The sequence below is a fragment of the Salmo trutta genome, chromosome 16, assembly GCF_901001165.1.
Source record: "Salmo trutta chromosome 16, fSalTru1.1, whole genome shotgun sequence".
NCBI lineage: Eukaryota > Metazoa > Chordata > Actinopteri > Salmoniformes > Salmonidae > Salmo > Salmo trutta.
The window spans coordinates 10,649,292-10,665,539 of NC_042972.1; the positions used below are offsets into that span (position 1 = coordinate 10,649,292).

A 16,248-nucleotide genomic window follows, 5' to 3' on the forward strand; every position below is an offset into this window, starting at 1 on the left:
ATTTAATGGAAACACATCTCTGGTGGGAAAATGCGCATATTGTTTTTATGCTTTTATGATTTTAGAATATTCACATGAATATCTGTCGCCACTTGGATGGAAATCCTAGCTTGTGACAACATTATTGTTTTAACATTGACAACATTATTGACCCCCACTAGTAACAGTGACAACATTATTAAACCCATCTAGTAACTGTGACAACATTATTGAACCCCACTAGTAACAGTGACATTATTGACCCCCACTAGTAACAGTGACAACATTATTAAACCCATCTAGTAACCGTGACAACATTATTGAACCCCACTAGTAACAGTGACATTATTGACCCCCACTAGTAACAGTGACAACATTATTAAACCCATCTAGTAACCGTGACAACATTATTGAACCCCACTAGTACAGTGACATTATTGAACCCATCTAGTAACAGTGACAACATTATTAAACCCATCTAGTAACCGTGACAACATTATTGAACCCCACTAGTAACTGTGACAACATTATTAAACCCATCTAGTAACAGTAACATTCTTTAAATCATCATAAGCTCATAGTTCTGTATAAACAGCACAAGAAGATACATTGGTTCATTTCTGGAACATCATCTAGCCCTGTTCACTATAAATGGTTCCAGTGCCACTAATTAAGGTGTTGTTACACATATAGGACTGGTTTCCCGAACCCAGATTAAATCTAGTCCTGGACTAAAAATAACTTTCCACACTGAACATGCTTTTTAGTCCAAGGCTATGCTCAATCTAGATCCAGGAAAGCAACTACATTTTAGATAGTACAAAAAACACATTCACTCAGCCAAATGACAGTTCTGAAATCTAATTTGAACATTATTGTCCTTGCCCAGATCAACGCTAACGATGACAGAGGTGTCCTGATGGGGCGGTGGGATGGTCGATACGATGGTGGCATGTCCCCCACTCACTGGAACGGCAGTGTGGAGGTACTAAGGAGGTGGCTCAAAAATGGCAGCAATCCAGTCAAGTATGGCCAGTGTTGGGTGTTCGCCGCTGTAATGTGCACAGGTAGGCTATTACTGTCCAATCTCTCTTCAATTATTATTTTAGTCAATCAATCAATACAATGTTATTTAAATAGAACTGACTATTGCATGCGCTCAGACCCAGGGCTGTGATTGGTTTTTGAGAGGGATGGCAGAGATTACCCACCACCTCTGATCAGAGAGAGAGGCTTGCGTGTCCATGCATTGGATGTGCTTATTTTAGTTAACCATATTCTTTGAATGTGTTGTTTTAGTTAACCAGTATGCCTGAAATGTATTCCTTGTCAGTACTGAGGTGTTGGGAATCCCATGTCGAGTGGTTTCCAACTTTCAGTCTGCCCACGCCACCCAGACAAAAACCTGACAATTGAACGACTTCTTCTCCGACTATGGAGTCAGACCCAAACAGAGCCCCCGACAGTGTATGGTAAGTGTAACATGAGGTCATTGTGGCTACAGTATGAGAGTGATGCCAATAGCATGAAGTTTGAAGACTGGTGTTCTGCTCAGGAACTACCATGTGTGGGTTGGAGGCCTGATAGACGGCCCGATCTCTCAGCAGCTCCTTATACGATGGCTGGCAGGTTTGGACCCACCCCCCAGGAGAAAAGCACTGGTACGGTCCAACTTCCATCTCATCTCACACCATCTTACATAATAACACACTTCTGGAGGTTGTATGTACTGTATGTTGTGTTTACTGTGCAGATGGTTCTGAGTTCGTGTCCTGGGTCTGGGAGACATGAAGGGAACTCCCTGTTATACGCTCATGTTGTTTTCTCTTCCCCTCCCCCAGATGTTTACTGCTGCGGCCCTGCTCCAGTCAAGGCAATACTGCAGGGTCACGTTGACCTCAAATACGATGTGCCCTTTGTCTTCGCCGAAGTCAACGCCGACCGTGTAACCTGGATGGTGTTCGCTGACGGCTCCAAGAAAAAGATCTCCACGGACAGTGTGTCCGTAGGCCAGAACATCAGCACCAAGGCAGTGGGCAGTGACAAGAGAGTGGAACATCACGGCCAACTATAAACATGCAGAGGGTTGTATTGAATGAACCGAGAGTCTGACTATATCAAGGTTTAACTGTTATCATTGATTTCGGAAATAATGCAACGTTACAAGGGTTATACCTATCATAAGGGTATAAGCGTATTTTATATATTTAGAAATCTGTTGGTCTGGGAAATAGTTCTGTACTTTTTTAAGAGATTATTCAGAATGGTGCTGTGTCCACCTGTCACAATAATTCCTCCCAGGTGAGTGAAACTGCTTGAGTCACCAGGTACTCATCCAAAATGTCACACTTTCAAACAGGCACAAAAATGGAGAGAGCTGTGTACAATCTAGCTGTGAAAAGAGTCAACATACCCGGAGAGAATTCAAACGGGACCCATGACTGCAAACCTGGCGTTTCCATGAAGATCGTGGAGCTGACCAAGCCGGTCAGCGGCAAAAACATCGACCTCAAGCTTATACTGAACAGCAACGACAGTGAAACTCGGACACTAGTGATCAATGTCAACGTTCAGGGCCATGAGATACAACGGGATCCCATCCTCCCAGATACAGACCGAATTGAAAAAAACTGAAGCTCCTTCCCAACCAAGGTAGAGTGAAAATGTTCCAAACTCTTTCCGTGAGTAGGCCTACAAGGTTTAACTATCACAGTAGTGCACACAGGGAGGCATTTACATCACAGAACAAAGGGACTGAAACACTTAACAAAACCAAAAGCACATTGCAGCTATTCACCTTTAGAATTCTTTGTCAACATCCTTGGTATGACGCATATATCAATCTCAATGATTGATTTCCACAAAAACATGGTGTGTTTCAGGAGTGCATATAGTTAGAGTTTAACTGGTCAATTTACAAAGCTGTAAATTATCATGTATAGCTGTCATAGCGTTGTAGCAAATCGACTGACTCTAACTCTTATGGCTGTCAGGTTGCTAACGTTGTACTGAGGACACAACAGAATGTTAGGGTTGCTAATGTGGTACTGAGGATGCTACAGAATGTTTGGGTTGCTAATGTGGTACTGAGGACGCTACAGAATGTAGGGTTGCTAATGTGGTACTGAGGATGCTACAGAATGTTAGGGTTGCTAACGTTGTACTGAGGAACACAACAGAATGTTAGGGTTGCTATGTGGTACTGAGGACACAACAGAATGTTAGTGTGGTACTGAGGACGCTACAGAATGTATTGTTGCTAATGTGTACTGAGGACACAACAGAATGTTAGGGTTGCTAATGTTGTACTGAGGGTGCTACAGAATGTTTGGGTTGCTAACGTACTGAGGACGCTACAGAATGTTAGGGTTGCTAATGTGGTACTGGAGGACGCTACAGAATGTTAGGGTTGCTAACGTTGTACTGAGGATGCTACAGAATGTTAGGGTTGCTAACGTTGTACTGTGGACACAACAGAATGTTCGGGTTGCTAATGTTGTACTGAGGACAACACAGAATGTTTAACGTTTGTGATACCTTGACAATCAAATGCATTGTCTCTGTTGGCAGATCTGACTATACCCATCCACATCCCCTTCTCTGTGTACGGTGAGAAAATGCGGGAGAGCAACAGCATCAAGGTTTCGGCTGTGGTCACAGACAAGGACAAGAGTGAGGCAGTGTACATCACAGAGAAAGACCTTGTGCCAGAGAGCCCTTCGCTCACCATCAAAGTGAGTATTGCATATTCCCAACATTGTCATTTCGCAGTCTGTCAGATCCTTAACTTCTATGGCCTAGGTGGGATGTTAGTGTCCCACTCTATTCAACAGCCAGTGGAATCGCGTGGCGCAAAATATAAATACCTCAAAAATGCAATAATTTCAATATTTCAAACATACGACTATTTTACACCATTTGATAAGACTCTCGTTAATCTAACCACATGTCCGATTGCAAAAAGGCTTTACAGCGAAGCAAAACATTACATTATGTTAGGAGAGTACATAGACACAAATAACCACACAGCCATTTTTCAAGCATGCATATATGTCACAAAAACCCAAAACACAGCTAAATGCAGCACTAACCTTTGATGATCTTCATCAGATGACACTCCTAGGACATTATGTTATACAATACATGCATGTTTTGTTCAATCAAGTTCATATTTATATCAAAAAACAGCTTTTTACATTGGAGTGTGATGTTCAGAAATTGTATTCCCACCGAAAACTTCCGGTGAATTTACTAAATTACTCATGATAAACGTTGACAAAATTCATAACAATTATTTTAAGAATTATAGATACAGAACTCCTTTATGCAATCGCTATGTCAGATATTAAAATAGATTTTCGGCGAAAGCACATTTTGCAATATTCTGAGTACATAGCTCAGCCATCACGGCTAGCTAATTTGACACCCGCCAAGTTCGGGGCAACCTAAAGTCAGAATTACTATTAGAAAAAATTGGATTACCTTTGCTGTTCTTCATCAGAATGCACTCCCAGGACTGCTACTTCCACAACAAATGTTGTTTTTGTTCCAAATAATCCATAGTTATGTGCAAATACCCCCGTTTTGGTCATACGTTCAGGTCACTATCCAAAGGGTAACGCATTTCGAGACAAAAAAATTCAAAATGTTCCATTACCGTACTTAGAATCATGTCAAACGCTGTTTAAAATAAATTTTTATGGCAATTTTCTCATAAAACAGCAATAATATTCCAACCGGACAATACTGTATTCATTCAAAGAGGAAAAGAAAAAATGGCGAGGTCTCGTGAAAGCGCATTTCCATTCACTTTGTCCTCAGGCAGACCACTGACAAACTGAGTTACTATACTTTGCCAAAAGACAGGAGACGCCCCAATCCGCTTTCTGACGGCTTTAGAGAGCCAATGGAAGCCTTAGAAAGTGCAACATAACCCCACGGATACTGTAGTTTCGATAGACAAGCAAAGGAGAACTACAAAATCGCAGACCGGCCACTTCCTACTAGGTTTTTGCCTGCCATATGAGTTCTGTTATACTCACAGACACCATTCAAACAGTTTTAGAAACGTTAGAGTGTTTTCTGTCCAAATCTACTATTAATATGCATAGTTTCTGGGCAAGAGTAGTAACCAGTTTAAATCGGGTACGTTTTTTTATCCGGCCGTGAAAATACTGCGCCCTAACCCAGACAGGTTAAGCCACTCCAATCACCTACTTAGAACAGCTCAACTTTCTCTGAGTGACATTCATTGGGGGTCTTTACATACTCTTGGGTTACCATTTAATTTATAGGTGGCAAACACACTAGTAGCGAGAATAGCAATTTGCAAGGACAATAACGGTTGGCCTGTGAATAAACGTGCTGTGAAGATGAAAATCTAAAGTGTTAGACTGTCATCTGAACAGTTGATATATTTAATACAACGTTAATATCAGTAACAGCCATTAAACTGGAGATGGGGTTTATTCAGTGTGATAGTTCCAATATAATATATTATTTAGCAAATGCTTTTCTTCGAATGTGTGCTCTCTTTTAGGCCATTGGATCTGAATTGCAGTATAGTGAAATGACGGCAGAGGTTGTGTTTGAGAACCCTCTATCCGAAGGTCTGAGAAACTGCTTCATAACAGTGACCGGCAGTGGCTTGCTGACTGAAACAATGGAAGCCAGGTAGGTCTTTGTGACATTTCTCTGATATCTTTACAAGCAAGGTTTCAGTTTGTCATAAAACCTGAATCCATCCCACTGTGCAAAAACCGGTTGAATCAACATTGTTTCCATGTAATTTCAACCAAAAAAATCAGTATGATGATGTTGAATCAACATGGAAAACTGATTGGATGTGCAAAAAGTAAACTTTTAACCTTTTTTTTGTTGAGTTCTAATTCACATTAGGTGATAACTCAACCAAATGCAAATCAGAACTAGACGTTGAACTGACGTCTGTGCCCAGTGAAATGTGTCCAGATTTGAATCCTGGATGTGGACCCAGTTTTTGCCAAGTGGGATGGATTCAGGTTTTATGACAAACCGAAACTTTGCTCGTCAAATTGACAATTTAGCTCTTAATCTCAGATACCCAGACCTAAAATCTCAGGAAATTGTGTAAAATGCTTGATTAGGTTCTGGGGGAAAATGTTTGACAGAAGATACTAATGAGACTAGAGAAGTCACCAGCCCCCTAAACAGAAAGTCTCAGCCAAGCCCCCCTTCTGAAAACCTTCAGCTTGAAATCATTGTCTGAAATCATTGCTTGAAATCCCCGCCCACACTTTCAGCACCACCTCCACCCAGTCCTGATATGTCCAGATATCTGGTGAGGAAACCAAAGCACCAGAACTACGGTTCCTTGTTAGTTGTGGCATCACAGTCTTTTGACAGATGATTCAATACAATTTATGTTACGTAGTCTGTCCACAAGAGATTATTTAGCTCTTGATTAAACTAGAAAGTACATGCATTCATGGGCTGTTCATGTGGTTAAAGCTTAGAGTTTTTCCATCTGAAATATTTTACACTACCTTGTGTGTTGAAGTTTAGAGATCTAAAGCTGCCTTGAGGTATAATGTTTTTCACATGTCTCCTCAGAATGCCTTTGCTAAAACAAGGGCAACGACTACGTGTGACGATGCCCTTTACACCATACAGACCCGGTCCTAAGAAGCTAGTGGCCGGCTTCAACTGTGATCAATTCAGGGACATTAAGGCAAGCTGCAATGTGTACATCAAACCCGTCACCGGTGTTGTCCCCCCACTGCATAGATAGTAAAGCCCTCGTTAGAATAACTCTAACTCAGATAAGTTCTGCAATTTATACCTTATTTTCCTGTTAAGTCAAATTAGGATATAACGTTAGGCCACCGAGACAGTGTCCAAGTTCTATAATTCTCTGGTAGAATATCCTGCTTCTATTTCGTCACACACAACCGTTAGCTATTTTCTAGTTATGCTATTTTTGACCCCCAGGCTGTTGATGTCATGCAGCCTGTAGTTTTTGTGTTTATAGTTTTTCATAAAGCCAATAACAAATTTGATATCGGACGACAATTGAATGTTCATGATGTCACCGCAACAACTGTCGAAACACGTAGTATAAACCAGCCTTTAGTCTTGAAATCTTTGCTTGTTTAGTACATAGCCTCATGTGAATCCTTAAAGAGATAGGTGGGGCTAAGGCTTAAGAGGGTGTGAACAATGCTGAATGGGTGCAGACAAAGAAGAGCTCCTCAGTAGTAGTAATAAAACATTCAAGGGTAATTTTCTCAAAAGTGAGATTACAAGTTTTTCAACTTTCAAAGCAGAATTACTTTCCCATTGTTCTTCAATTGTAGTGTATGATTTACCATTTTCTAATTCTGAGTCTCTAGTTTTATCTAATGTAAAAAAAAACTATTTCAAATTTTGCTACAGAAGACTGAATCGAGCTGGTCGGTCACACATGAAGATTAAACATTTTCAGGCCTACTGTACATCTTACTGTATAAATGATTGTTGAAAACAAGTGTAACATGGCTTGACTTTGTCTATGTAATTCTCTGTAATTGTGGTGCATGTATTGTTGACTGGTGTGGCTTCTTAATGCATTTTAAATTGTCAAATAAAAAAAATGTATAAATATCCTGATTAACTTATTGTTCTTTCAGAATTCAAGTCTGTCACTCTAAGAAAGATTTCCAAACAGGCTTATGCCACTGTTAGCATCTGGCTGTATGTCTCACTAAAATACAAAGCTTCTAGCTGTATGTTGTCTGAGATCCCTAAAGATTGGAAAGCTGCCACGGTCACCCCGCTCTTCAAAGGGGGAGACACTCTGACCCAAACTGTTACAGACCTAAATCCATCCTGCCCTGCCTTTCTAAAGTCTTCGAAAGCCAAGTGAACAAACAGATCACCAACCATTTTGAATCCCACCGTACCTTCTCCGCTATGCAATCTGGTTTCCGAGCTGGTCACGGGTGCACCTCAGCCATGCTCAAGGTCCTAAACGATATCATGACCGCCATCGATAAAAGACAGTACTATGCAGCCGTCTTCATCGACCTGGCCAAGGCTTTCGACTCTGTCAATCACCGTATTCTTCGGCAGACTCAACCTTGGTTTCTCTAATGACTGCCTCGCCTGGTTCACCAACTACTTCTCAGATAGAGTTCAGTGTGTCAAATCAGAGGGCCTCTGGCAGTCTCTATGGGGATGCCACAGGGTTCAATTCTCTGGCCGACTCTTTTCTCTGTATATATCAATGATGTCGCTCTTTGTCACAACTGATTTGGACTGGTGTAGAGGCGGAATTAGATGCAGGAGACAGAGGTGCTGGAGTGTCTTTTAATGAACTGACACACAAAGGCCGAAAAGCACAGGGCGCTACACAAAGTTTGCCTGGGAGAAACACTTTCCCATAAAACACAAAAAATATATATTCCACGGCACAAAAGGCAAGGAGCGCAGCCCGGTAAATCCTTTGACAAAAAACTGTCGGAAAACACAACGTACCCAAAATACCTCCCACCGTCCTGAGTGGACAATAAACAATCCCGCACAAAATCCCAACTGAAAACACACATTAAATAAGCCCCCACTAATGACAGACACAAAACAGGTGCGGAACAGACAGACAAAACTAAAAGACACAGAAACACTGATCGGTGGCAGCTAATAGGCCGGCGACGACGACCGCCGAGGGCCGCCCGACCGAGGAGGGGTGCCACATTCGTTGGATCCTGTGACACTCTTGCTGCGGGTGATTCTTTGATCCACCTCTACGCAGACAACACCATTCTGTATACATCTGGCCCTTCTTTGGACACTGTGATAACAAACCTCAAAACGAGCTTCAACGCCATACAACACTCCTTCCGTGGCCTCCAATTGCCCTTAAATGCTAGTAAAACAAAATGCATGCTCTTCAACCGATCGCTATCCGCACCCGCCTGCCGACTAGCATCACTACTCTGGACGGTTCTGACTTAGAATATGTGGACAACTATAAATGTCCGCCTTTCCTTCCAGTTCTCTGCTGCCAATGACTGGAACGAATTGCGAAAGTTGGAGACATATCTCCCTCACTAACTTTAAGTGTCAGCTGTCAGGGTAGCTTACCGATCGCTTCAGCTGTACACAGCCCATCTGTAAATAGCCCATCCAACCATCTACCTACCTTATCCCCATATTTGTTTTTCTGCTCTTTTGAACACCAGTATTTCTACTTGCACATGCTAATCTGCACATATATCACTCCAGTGTAAATTGCGAAATTGTATTTACTTCGCCACTATAGGCCTATTTATTGCCTTACCTCCTTACTTAATTTGCAAACACTATATACAGATTATTCTATTGTGTTATTGACTGTAGGATTGTTTATCCCATGTGTAACTCTGTGTTGTTTTTGTCGCACTGCTTTGCTTTATCATGGCCAGGTTGCAGTTTTACCTGGTTAAATAAAGGTGAAATAAATCTAATTAAAATAAAATAGAAATAAAATGTTCCATTGAAATACGAAGTGTCTGGCTGTGTGATGTCCCACTAAAATACAAAGCATCTGGCTGTATGATGTCCCACTAAAATACAAAGCATCTGGCTGTATGATGTCCCACTAAAATACAAAGCATCTGGCTGTATGATGTCACACTAAAATACAAAGCATCTGGCTGTATGATGTCACACCAAAATACAAAGTATCTGGCTGTATGATGTTACACTAAAATACAAAGCATCTGGCTGTATGATGTTACACTAAAATACAAAGCATCTGGCTGTATTATGTCCCACTAAAATACAAAGCATCTGGCTGTATGATGTTCCACTAAAATACAAAGCATCTGGCTGTATGATGTTCCACTAAAATACAAAGCATCTGGCTGTATGATGTCCCACTAAAATACAAAGCATCTGGCTGTATGATGTCCCACTAAAATACAAAGCATCTGGCTGTATGATGTCCCACTAAAATACAAAGCATCTGGCTGTATGATGTCACACTAAAATACAAAGCATCTGGCTGTATGATGTCCCACTAAAATACAAATAAAAGTGGTAAAGCCTAAATTAAATTTAAATATTCATACACTCATGAAGCAAAATGTATGTTTGTCAAATATTTGTCTTGCTGTAATGTAATATATCTTCTGTTAAAATGATGTAGAGCATGTGTGTACACGAGGGAAGTACACACACTTCAGTAGCATTCAACAAAGTCCCAGTCTATTGAGCTCAAGGTCAGAAAAAAGACCCCCAGTCCTCTTCACACACCTCTTTGTTTTCATTCACCTCATACACACGTACCCACAGTGCCACTCATTGTCTAGCTGGGCCCTTGAATCAGAGCTTTTTACTCCATACATTTTCCCTGACACCCAAAAGTACTTGTTACATTTTGAATGTAAAATGGTCCAATTCATGCACTTATCAAGAGAACAACCTTGGTCATACCTATCGCCTCTGATCTGGTTGACTCACTAAACACAAATGCTTCATTTGTAAATTGTGTCCGAGTGTCCTCCTGGCTATGAGTAAATAAATGCCGTCTGCCGTCTGGTTTGAAGATATTTATAATTTTACTTTTGATACTTAAGTATATTTAAAACCAAATACTTTTAGACTTTTTCTCAAGTAGTATTTTTACTGGGTGACTTTTACTTGAGTCATTTTCTATTAAGGTATCTTCACTTTTACTCAAGTATGACAATTGGGTACTTTTTCCACCACTGCTGGCTACTACTGTCAGACAGTACGATGACAGAACTGGCTACTACTGTCACAGTACAATGGCAGGCAGCGGATAAACAACAGTCTACAGAAAGCCACTAGTTCCTGTTGCATCATGGTTGTAGGCAGGAAGCCAGCCATTGCACCCTCATGAGCGAAATAATGACATCACATCACCGCTCACTTAAACTCTGGCCGTGTCTCAATGTTATTTTCCCCTTTTGTTTTCCGTCAAGGTGACGCTCTTCTCCTCCTTCCTCTACCGGTACACAGCCTTCTCCCTCTCTTCTCCTCCCTCTACTGGTACACAGCCTTCTCCCTCGCTCTCTCCTCCTTCCTCTACTGGTACACAGCCTTCTCCCTCTCTTCTCCTCCCTCTACTGGTACACAGCCTTCTCCCTCTCTTCTCCTCCCTCTACTGGTACACAGCCTTCTCCCTCTCTTCTCCTCCCTCTACTGGTACACAGCCTTCTCCCTCTCTTCTCCTCCCTCTACTGGTACACAGCCTTCTCCCTCGCTCTCTCCTCCTTCCTCTACTGGTACACAAGTGGAGGCTGGTGACTTCAACAATTTAGGAGGATGGGAGACCCACGGTATAGGCGCTGAACGCATAGAGATGTCAAAGTGTGTTTCAAAAATCATCAAAGAGTAATTATTTTAACCTAAAACATTTAATAAAGACATTTATAGTACAATATTATTGGGAATGGAATGAGAGGGCTACTTACAGTGTTTTGAAGGGATCACAGCAGTGATTGAATGAGGGTATGCGGCACGAGTTGAGGTGTTCAGAGGCTTGACTTCAGTGCAGGACAGGATTTGTCTGGGAAGACAAATAACAATAACACAACACACTACACAGTTAGACCAAAAAGATAAGAATGAGTTAGTCCAAGCAAGGAGTAAAATCATTGATGTGTAATACTGTGATATTGTATTTGATGGACTCTACATAGAGTAATGAAAGAAAATTGATAGAGGTGCTTGGAGAGGAAACATTCAATGTGCTAGTGGATGAGCGGGCACATGAGACATGGCTTCAGTTCATGTCAGGACAGAGTTGACAATGGTAGTGGAGTGGTCATCACCTCTAAATAACAGGGAACAGGAGGGAACTTAGCTGGAAATACAAATAGCTGATACATTCCATTACAACTGCGCCATCATAAGTTTGGAGAAGTTTCTCCGTGAAGTTAAACACAGAGTTGGCATCTTGCCCACTTCACACATCAAACTAGCCCAATAAACATTTCTGAATAACGCCCTGTGCAACACCCTGACCATCACCCTGACCAACACCCTGACCATCACCCTGTCCAACACCCTGACCATCACCCTGACCAACACCCTGACCATCAGCCTGACCAACACCCTGACCATCACCCTGACCATCACCCTGACCAACACCCTGACCAACACCCTGACCATCACCCTGACCAACACCCTGACCATCACCCTGACCAACACCCTGACCATCAGCCTGACTAACACCCTGACCATCACCCTGACCATCACCCTGACCAACACCCTGACCATCACCCTGACCAACACCCTGACCATCACCCTGACCATCACCCTGACCAACACCCTGACCAACACCCTGACCATCACCCTGACCATCACCCTGACCAACACCCTGACCATCACCCTGACCATCACCCTGACCATCACCCTGACCAACAACCTGACCAACACAATGACCATCACCCTGACCAACACCCTGACCATCACCCTGACCATCACCCTGACCAACACCCTGACCATCACCCTGACCATCACCCTGACCAACACCCTGACCAACACCCTGACCATCACCCTGACCAACACCCTGACCAACACCCTGATCATCACCCTGACCATCACCCTGACCATCACCCTGACCAACACCCTGACCATCACCCTGACCAACACCCTGACCAACACCCTGACCATCACCCTGACCAACACCCTGACCATCACCCTGATCATCAACCTGACCATCACCCACACCAACACCCTGACCATCACCCTGACCAACACCCTGACCAACACCCTGACCAACACCCTGACCATCACCCTGACCAACACCCTGACCATCACCCTGACCAACACCCTCACCAACACCCTGATCATCCACATACCTGACGATAACTGACAACTGCAAGCAGACTGGTGGCACCATAGGTCCCAGATTGGGGGGGGGGCAATTTTTACCACCAGGGACCTGGAGTTTTTCCTTATCTTGTAACCTAAGCAGGAAAACTCTGGACCCTATGACAGTGATTAATCAGTTGTAAAAAGGTTTTATATGGGCTATGATGGGACCAGTTTTTCCTAATCCGGTCACATGGTTTTAAAAAACTGAAGATGAAAAAAACTCCTGGCCTTTCATCCTGGGGGGGAGACAATACAACTCACAGGGCTGAGCTTGCTTCATGCATGTTGCAATCATGCAGTTCTATGCAACTGTAGGCCGTATAAAAACAAAATGACCTCACGTATGTCATCACTATTATGTTGCTTGATTCATTCCAGTGAATCATTTTGGATTGAAAACGTATAGGCAGCCTAGCCAGCCCAATGTTGAATATAAACCAAATTTGATCACATTCATCATTTTCTCCTGACACACAAATGGACTATAAATACATAACGTTACCAATTAGTTTACCCTGACCAGATGCACAGGGCACATAGGCTGTATGCAGCTGATCTTATTAGGAGCCTACAGTTGATCAGACTGAAAAATTGTAGTTTTCATCCCATACAGCATGTCAGATCGTGAATTTTTGCTTGTGTGATTGTGTTTTCATCTTTGCTAAATAGATACCGGAGGAAAGTGAAAGCCTACTTGAGCGCACATGAAAACATGCCCTGCATCAACCTCTCTCTTTAATCTAACTTTTAATGGATGATGGGATGGAAGCTATAAAATCATTCGCAATTGATTTCGACATCCCAGAAAAGACAGTGGAAAAATCCATATGTTCAGCAAAGTAAAGCATTGTTACGTGCAATTGCCTCTGCAAGCTCATTGTAGTTTCCCTTGTCGGCGGAACGTTCCCTCTCGTAGTGTCCTCTAAAAGCAAATTCTTTCAGGCCCCAAAAACGCAGTGGTGTTGATAAACTGCTTGAGAACATCCCTGTTTCTTCCAACTTTCTCGTTGTGTCGCACAGTTTGAATACGCAGAACTTCGTCATGATCGAGGCCGCTTTTTTCCAGAAGCTTGAATCTGATGTGGGCATTGTGCCTGCTGAACGATCGATGTACTTCAGGTCACTGTACCCCTCTTTTGCCCAAGGCTCAGACTTTCCAAAAAGCAGGCGAGGCCAAGCAATACAGGCGGCTTGATGAAAGACTTGTTGTTAAGCAGCTGTTATACGTTTGATACCAGTTGGTATTGAACGCCCTCACCTTTTCATTCTTCTTCATGAAACTGATCGCAGGCAGAGATCGACCATCACTTTTAATTTGCACCGTGTATTCCAGAGAATGAACGGGGTTTTTGTTTAGCTACTGAAGTTAGCAAGTCACATTTAAATACATTTCACTAACTGGACACATAAATACAGTTCTTAAACCAAGAAAACAATTTATAATATACTTCCTCCGTCTCCTGTAAATAGAAAAAACTAATTTGAATTGAATAATATCAAAATAATTGATCAACTATCACTTTTCACTCTTAATCTCTATCAGACAATGTCACCAAGCTTCACAAAACATAGAACCCCCATAATGCCCTGTGGCACAATCCCAATACAACTCACTAGGTTCATTCTCTGATCCTAATTCTATAATTGGATGGACAACATGTCAGTTCATACTGCAAATGTTTTGTTTGGTTGGAGGACGTTCTCCGGAAGTGGTCATAATTACCATGTTTGTGTATGGAAGGGGTGAGGCCTTCAAAAGGTTTTGTATTGAAGTCAATGTGGCCAGAGGAGGACTGAAGATAGCTGTCCTCCGACTACACCATGGTGCTACCCCAGACAGTGCTGTTGAAGTTACTGTAGACCTTCATTGCAAAACAATGTATTTTAATCAATTATTTGGTGACATATGAAAATATTTATTACAGTTTCATCTAAAAAGGATAACTTTTTGAATGCCAAACATACATTTTGCTTCATGAGTGTATGAATATTTACAGATTCATTTTGGCCTTACCACTTTTATTTTTTATGTTAGTTCTACATACAGCCAGATGCTTTGTATTTTAGTGGGACATCATACAGCCAGATGCTTTGTATTTTAGTGGGACATCATACAGCCAGATGCTTTGTATTTTAGTGGGACATCATACAGCCAGATGCTTTGGATTTTAGTGTAACATCATACAGCCAGATGCTTTGGATTATAGTGGAACATCATACAGCCAGATGCTTTGTATTTTAGTGGGACATACAGCCATATTCTAACAGTGGCATAAGCCTGTTTGGAAGTCTTTCTTTTAGTGGCAGACTTGAATTCTGAAAGAACAATAAGTTAATCAGGATATTTAAGCAAATTATGCATTTTATTTAATTTGACAATTTAAAATGCATTAAGAAGCCACACCAGTCAGCAATACATGTACAGCAATTACAGAGGATTACATAGACAAAGTCAAGCCTTGTTCCCATTGTGGTCCATTATGAAAGAAAGAGATTTCCGTGTACTTCTGCTGCCCACTGTAACGCCCTGGCCATAGAGAGGGGTTTTTTGTTCTTTATTTTGGTTAGGCCAGGGTGTTACATTGGGTGGGCGTTCTATGTTCCTTTTTCTATGTTTTTGTATTTCTTTGTTTTGGGCCCTGTGTGGCTCCCAATCAGGCACAGCTGAAGCTCGTTGTTGCTGATTGGGAGTCACACATAAGGAGCATGTTTTTCCTTTGGGTTTTGGGGGTAATTGTTTCTGTTCAGTGTGTTTCCTGTCAGTACTGGTCAGCTGTCGGTTTTCCTGTTTTTTTGTATAGTGTTCTCTTTGTTTGAATTAAATGTCAAGATGAACACTATCTCCGCTGCACCTTGGTCTTCTTCCGACGACAGCCCTTACACCCACACTTGAATCATTTGACTTTTTGCAGATTATTGTTCAACAATTTCACTATCAACAGTAATAAAAATCATGCAATATAAAGTGATTTTATTAAATCTCAATGAAATGCACAATGTATCAACAACAAAAAATATGCACTCGCCGTGCACTCAAACATAGTGGGTGGAAGATATAATGGGATATAACAGCTTATTATTAAAGGACAGGGGTTCATGAACTTTTTCAGCCTGGGATCCAAATGAGAAATTCTGTGTTTTCCTTGGACCCAAGCTTATGAAAACATGCTATACGTAAATATCGGTACATTTCATTTCCCTTATGCCTAAAACAAATGCAATATAGACAAAAACAAATAAACTCTCTTACATATCTGTCCTGGTTGGAAATGTTGCTGTTAAAATACAATAAAAAAGTCATTCTGAACTCGAATAAACTAATTGATCACATCACACAGATGTAGACCAGAACACACACACAGGCTTTTTGATAGTGCAACCCTAAGTAACAGTACAGATGAAAAATGATCAGTCCTTCTGTACATC

General features: G+C 41.8%; 1 protein-coding gene and 1 long non-coding RNA gene across 2 annotated transcripts; both read left to right on the forward strand.

Annotated features, from left to right (window-relative positions):
• The first annotated feature begins 2,034 nt into the window (after positions 1-2,034).
• Positions 2,035-2,494, forward strand: LOC115150065 (uncharacterized). Its single transcript, XR_003867043.1, has 2 exons — positions 2,035-2,064; positions 2,339-2,494. It is a non-coding gene; the product is annotated as an uncharacterized LOC115150065 (long non-coding RNA).
• A 60-nt stretch (positions 2,495-2,554) lies between these two features.
• LOC115150063 (protein-glutamine gamma-glutamyltransferase E-like) lies at positions 2,555-7,004 on the forward strand. Its single transcript, XM_029692969.1, has 4 exons — positions 2,555-2,631; positions 3,550-3,713; positions 5,519-5,652; positions 6,571-7,004. Exons 2-4 carry the CDS (start codon positions 3,597-3,599, stop codon positions 6,746-6,748), a joined length of 429 nt encoding a protein of 142 aa, XP_029548829.1. The 5' UTR covers positions 2,555-2,631; positions 3,550-3,596; the 3' UTR covers positions 6,749-7,004.
• The last annotated feature ends 9,244 nt before the right edge of the window (positions 7,005-16,248 follow it).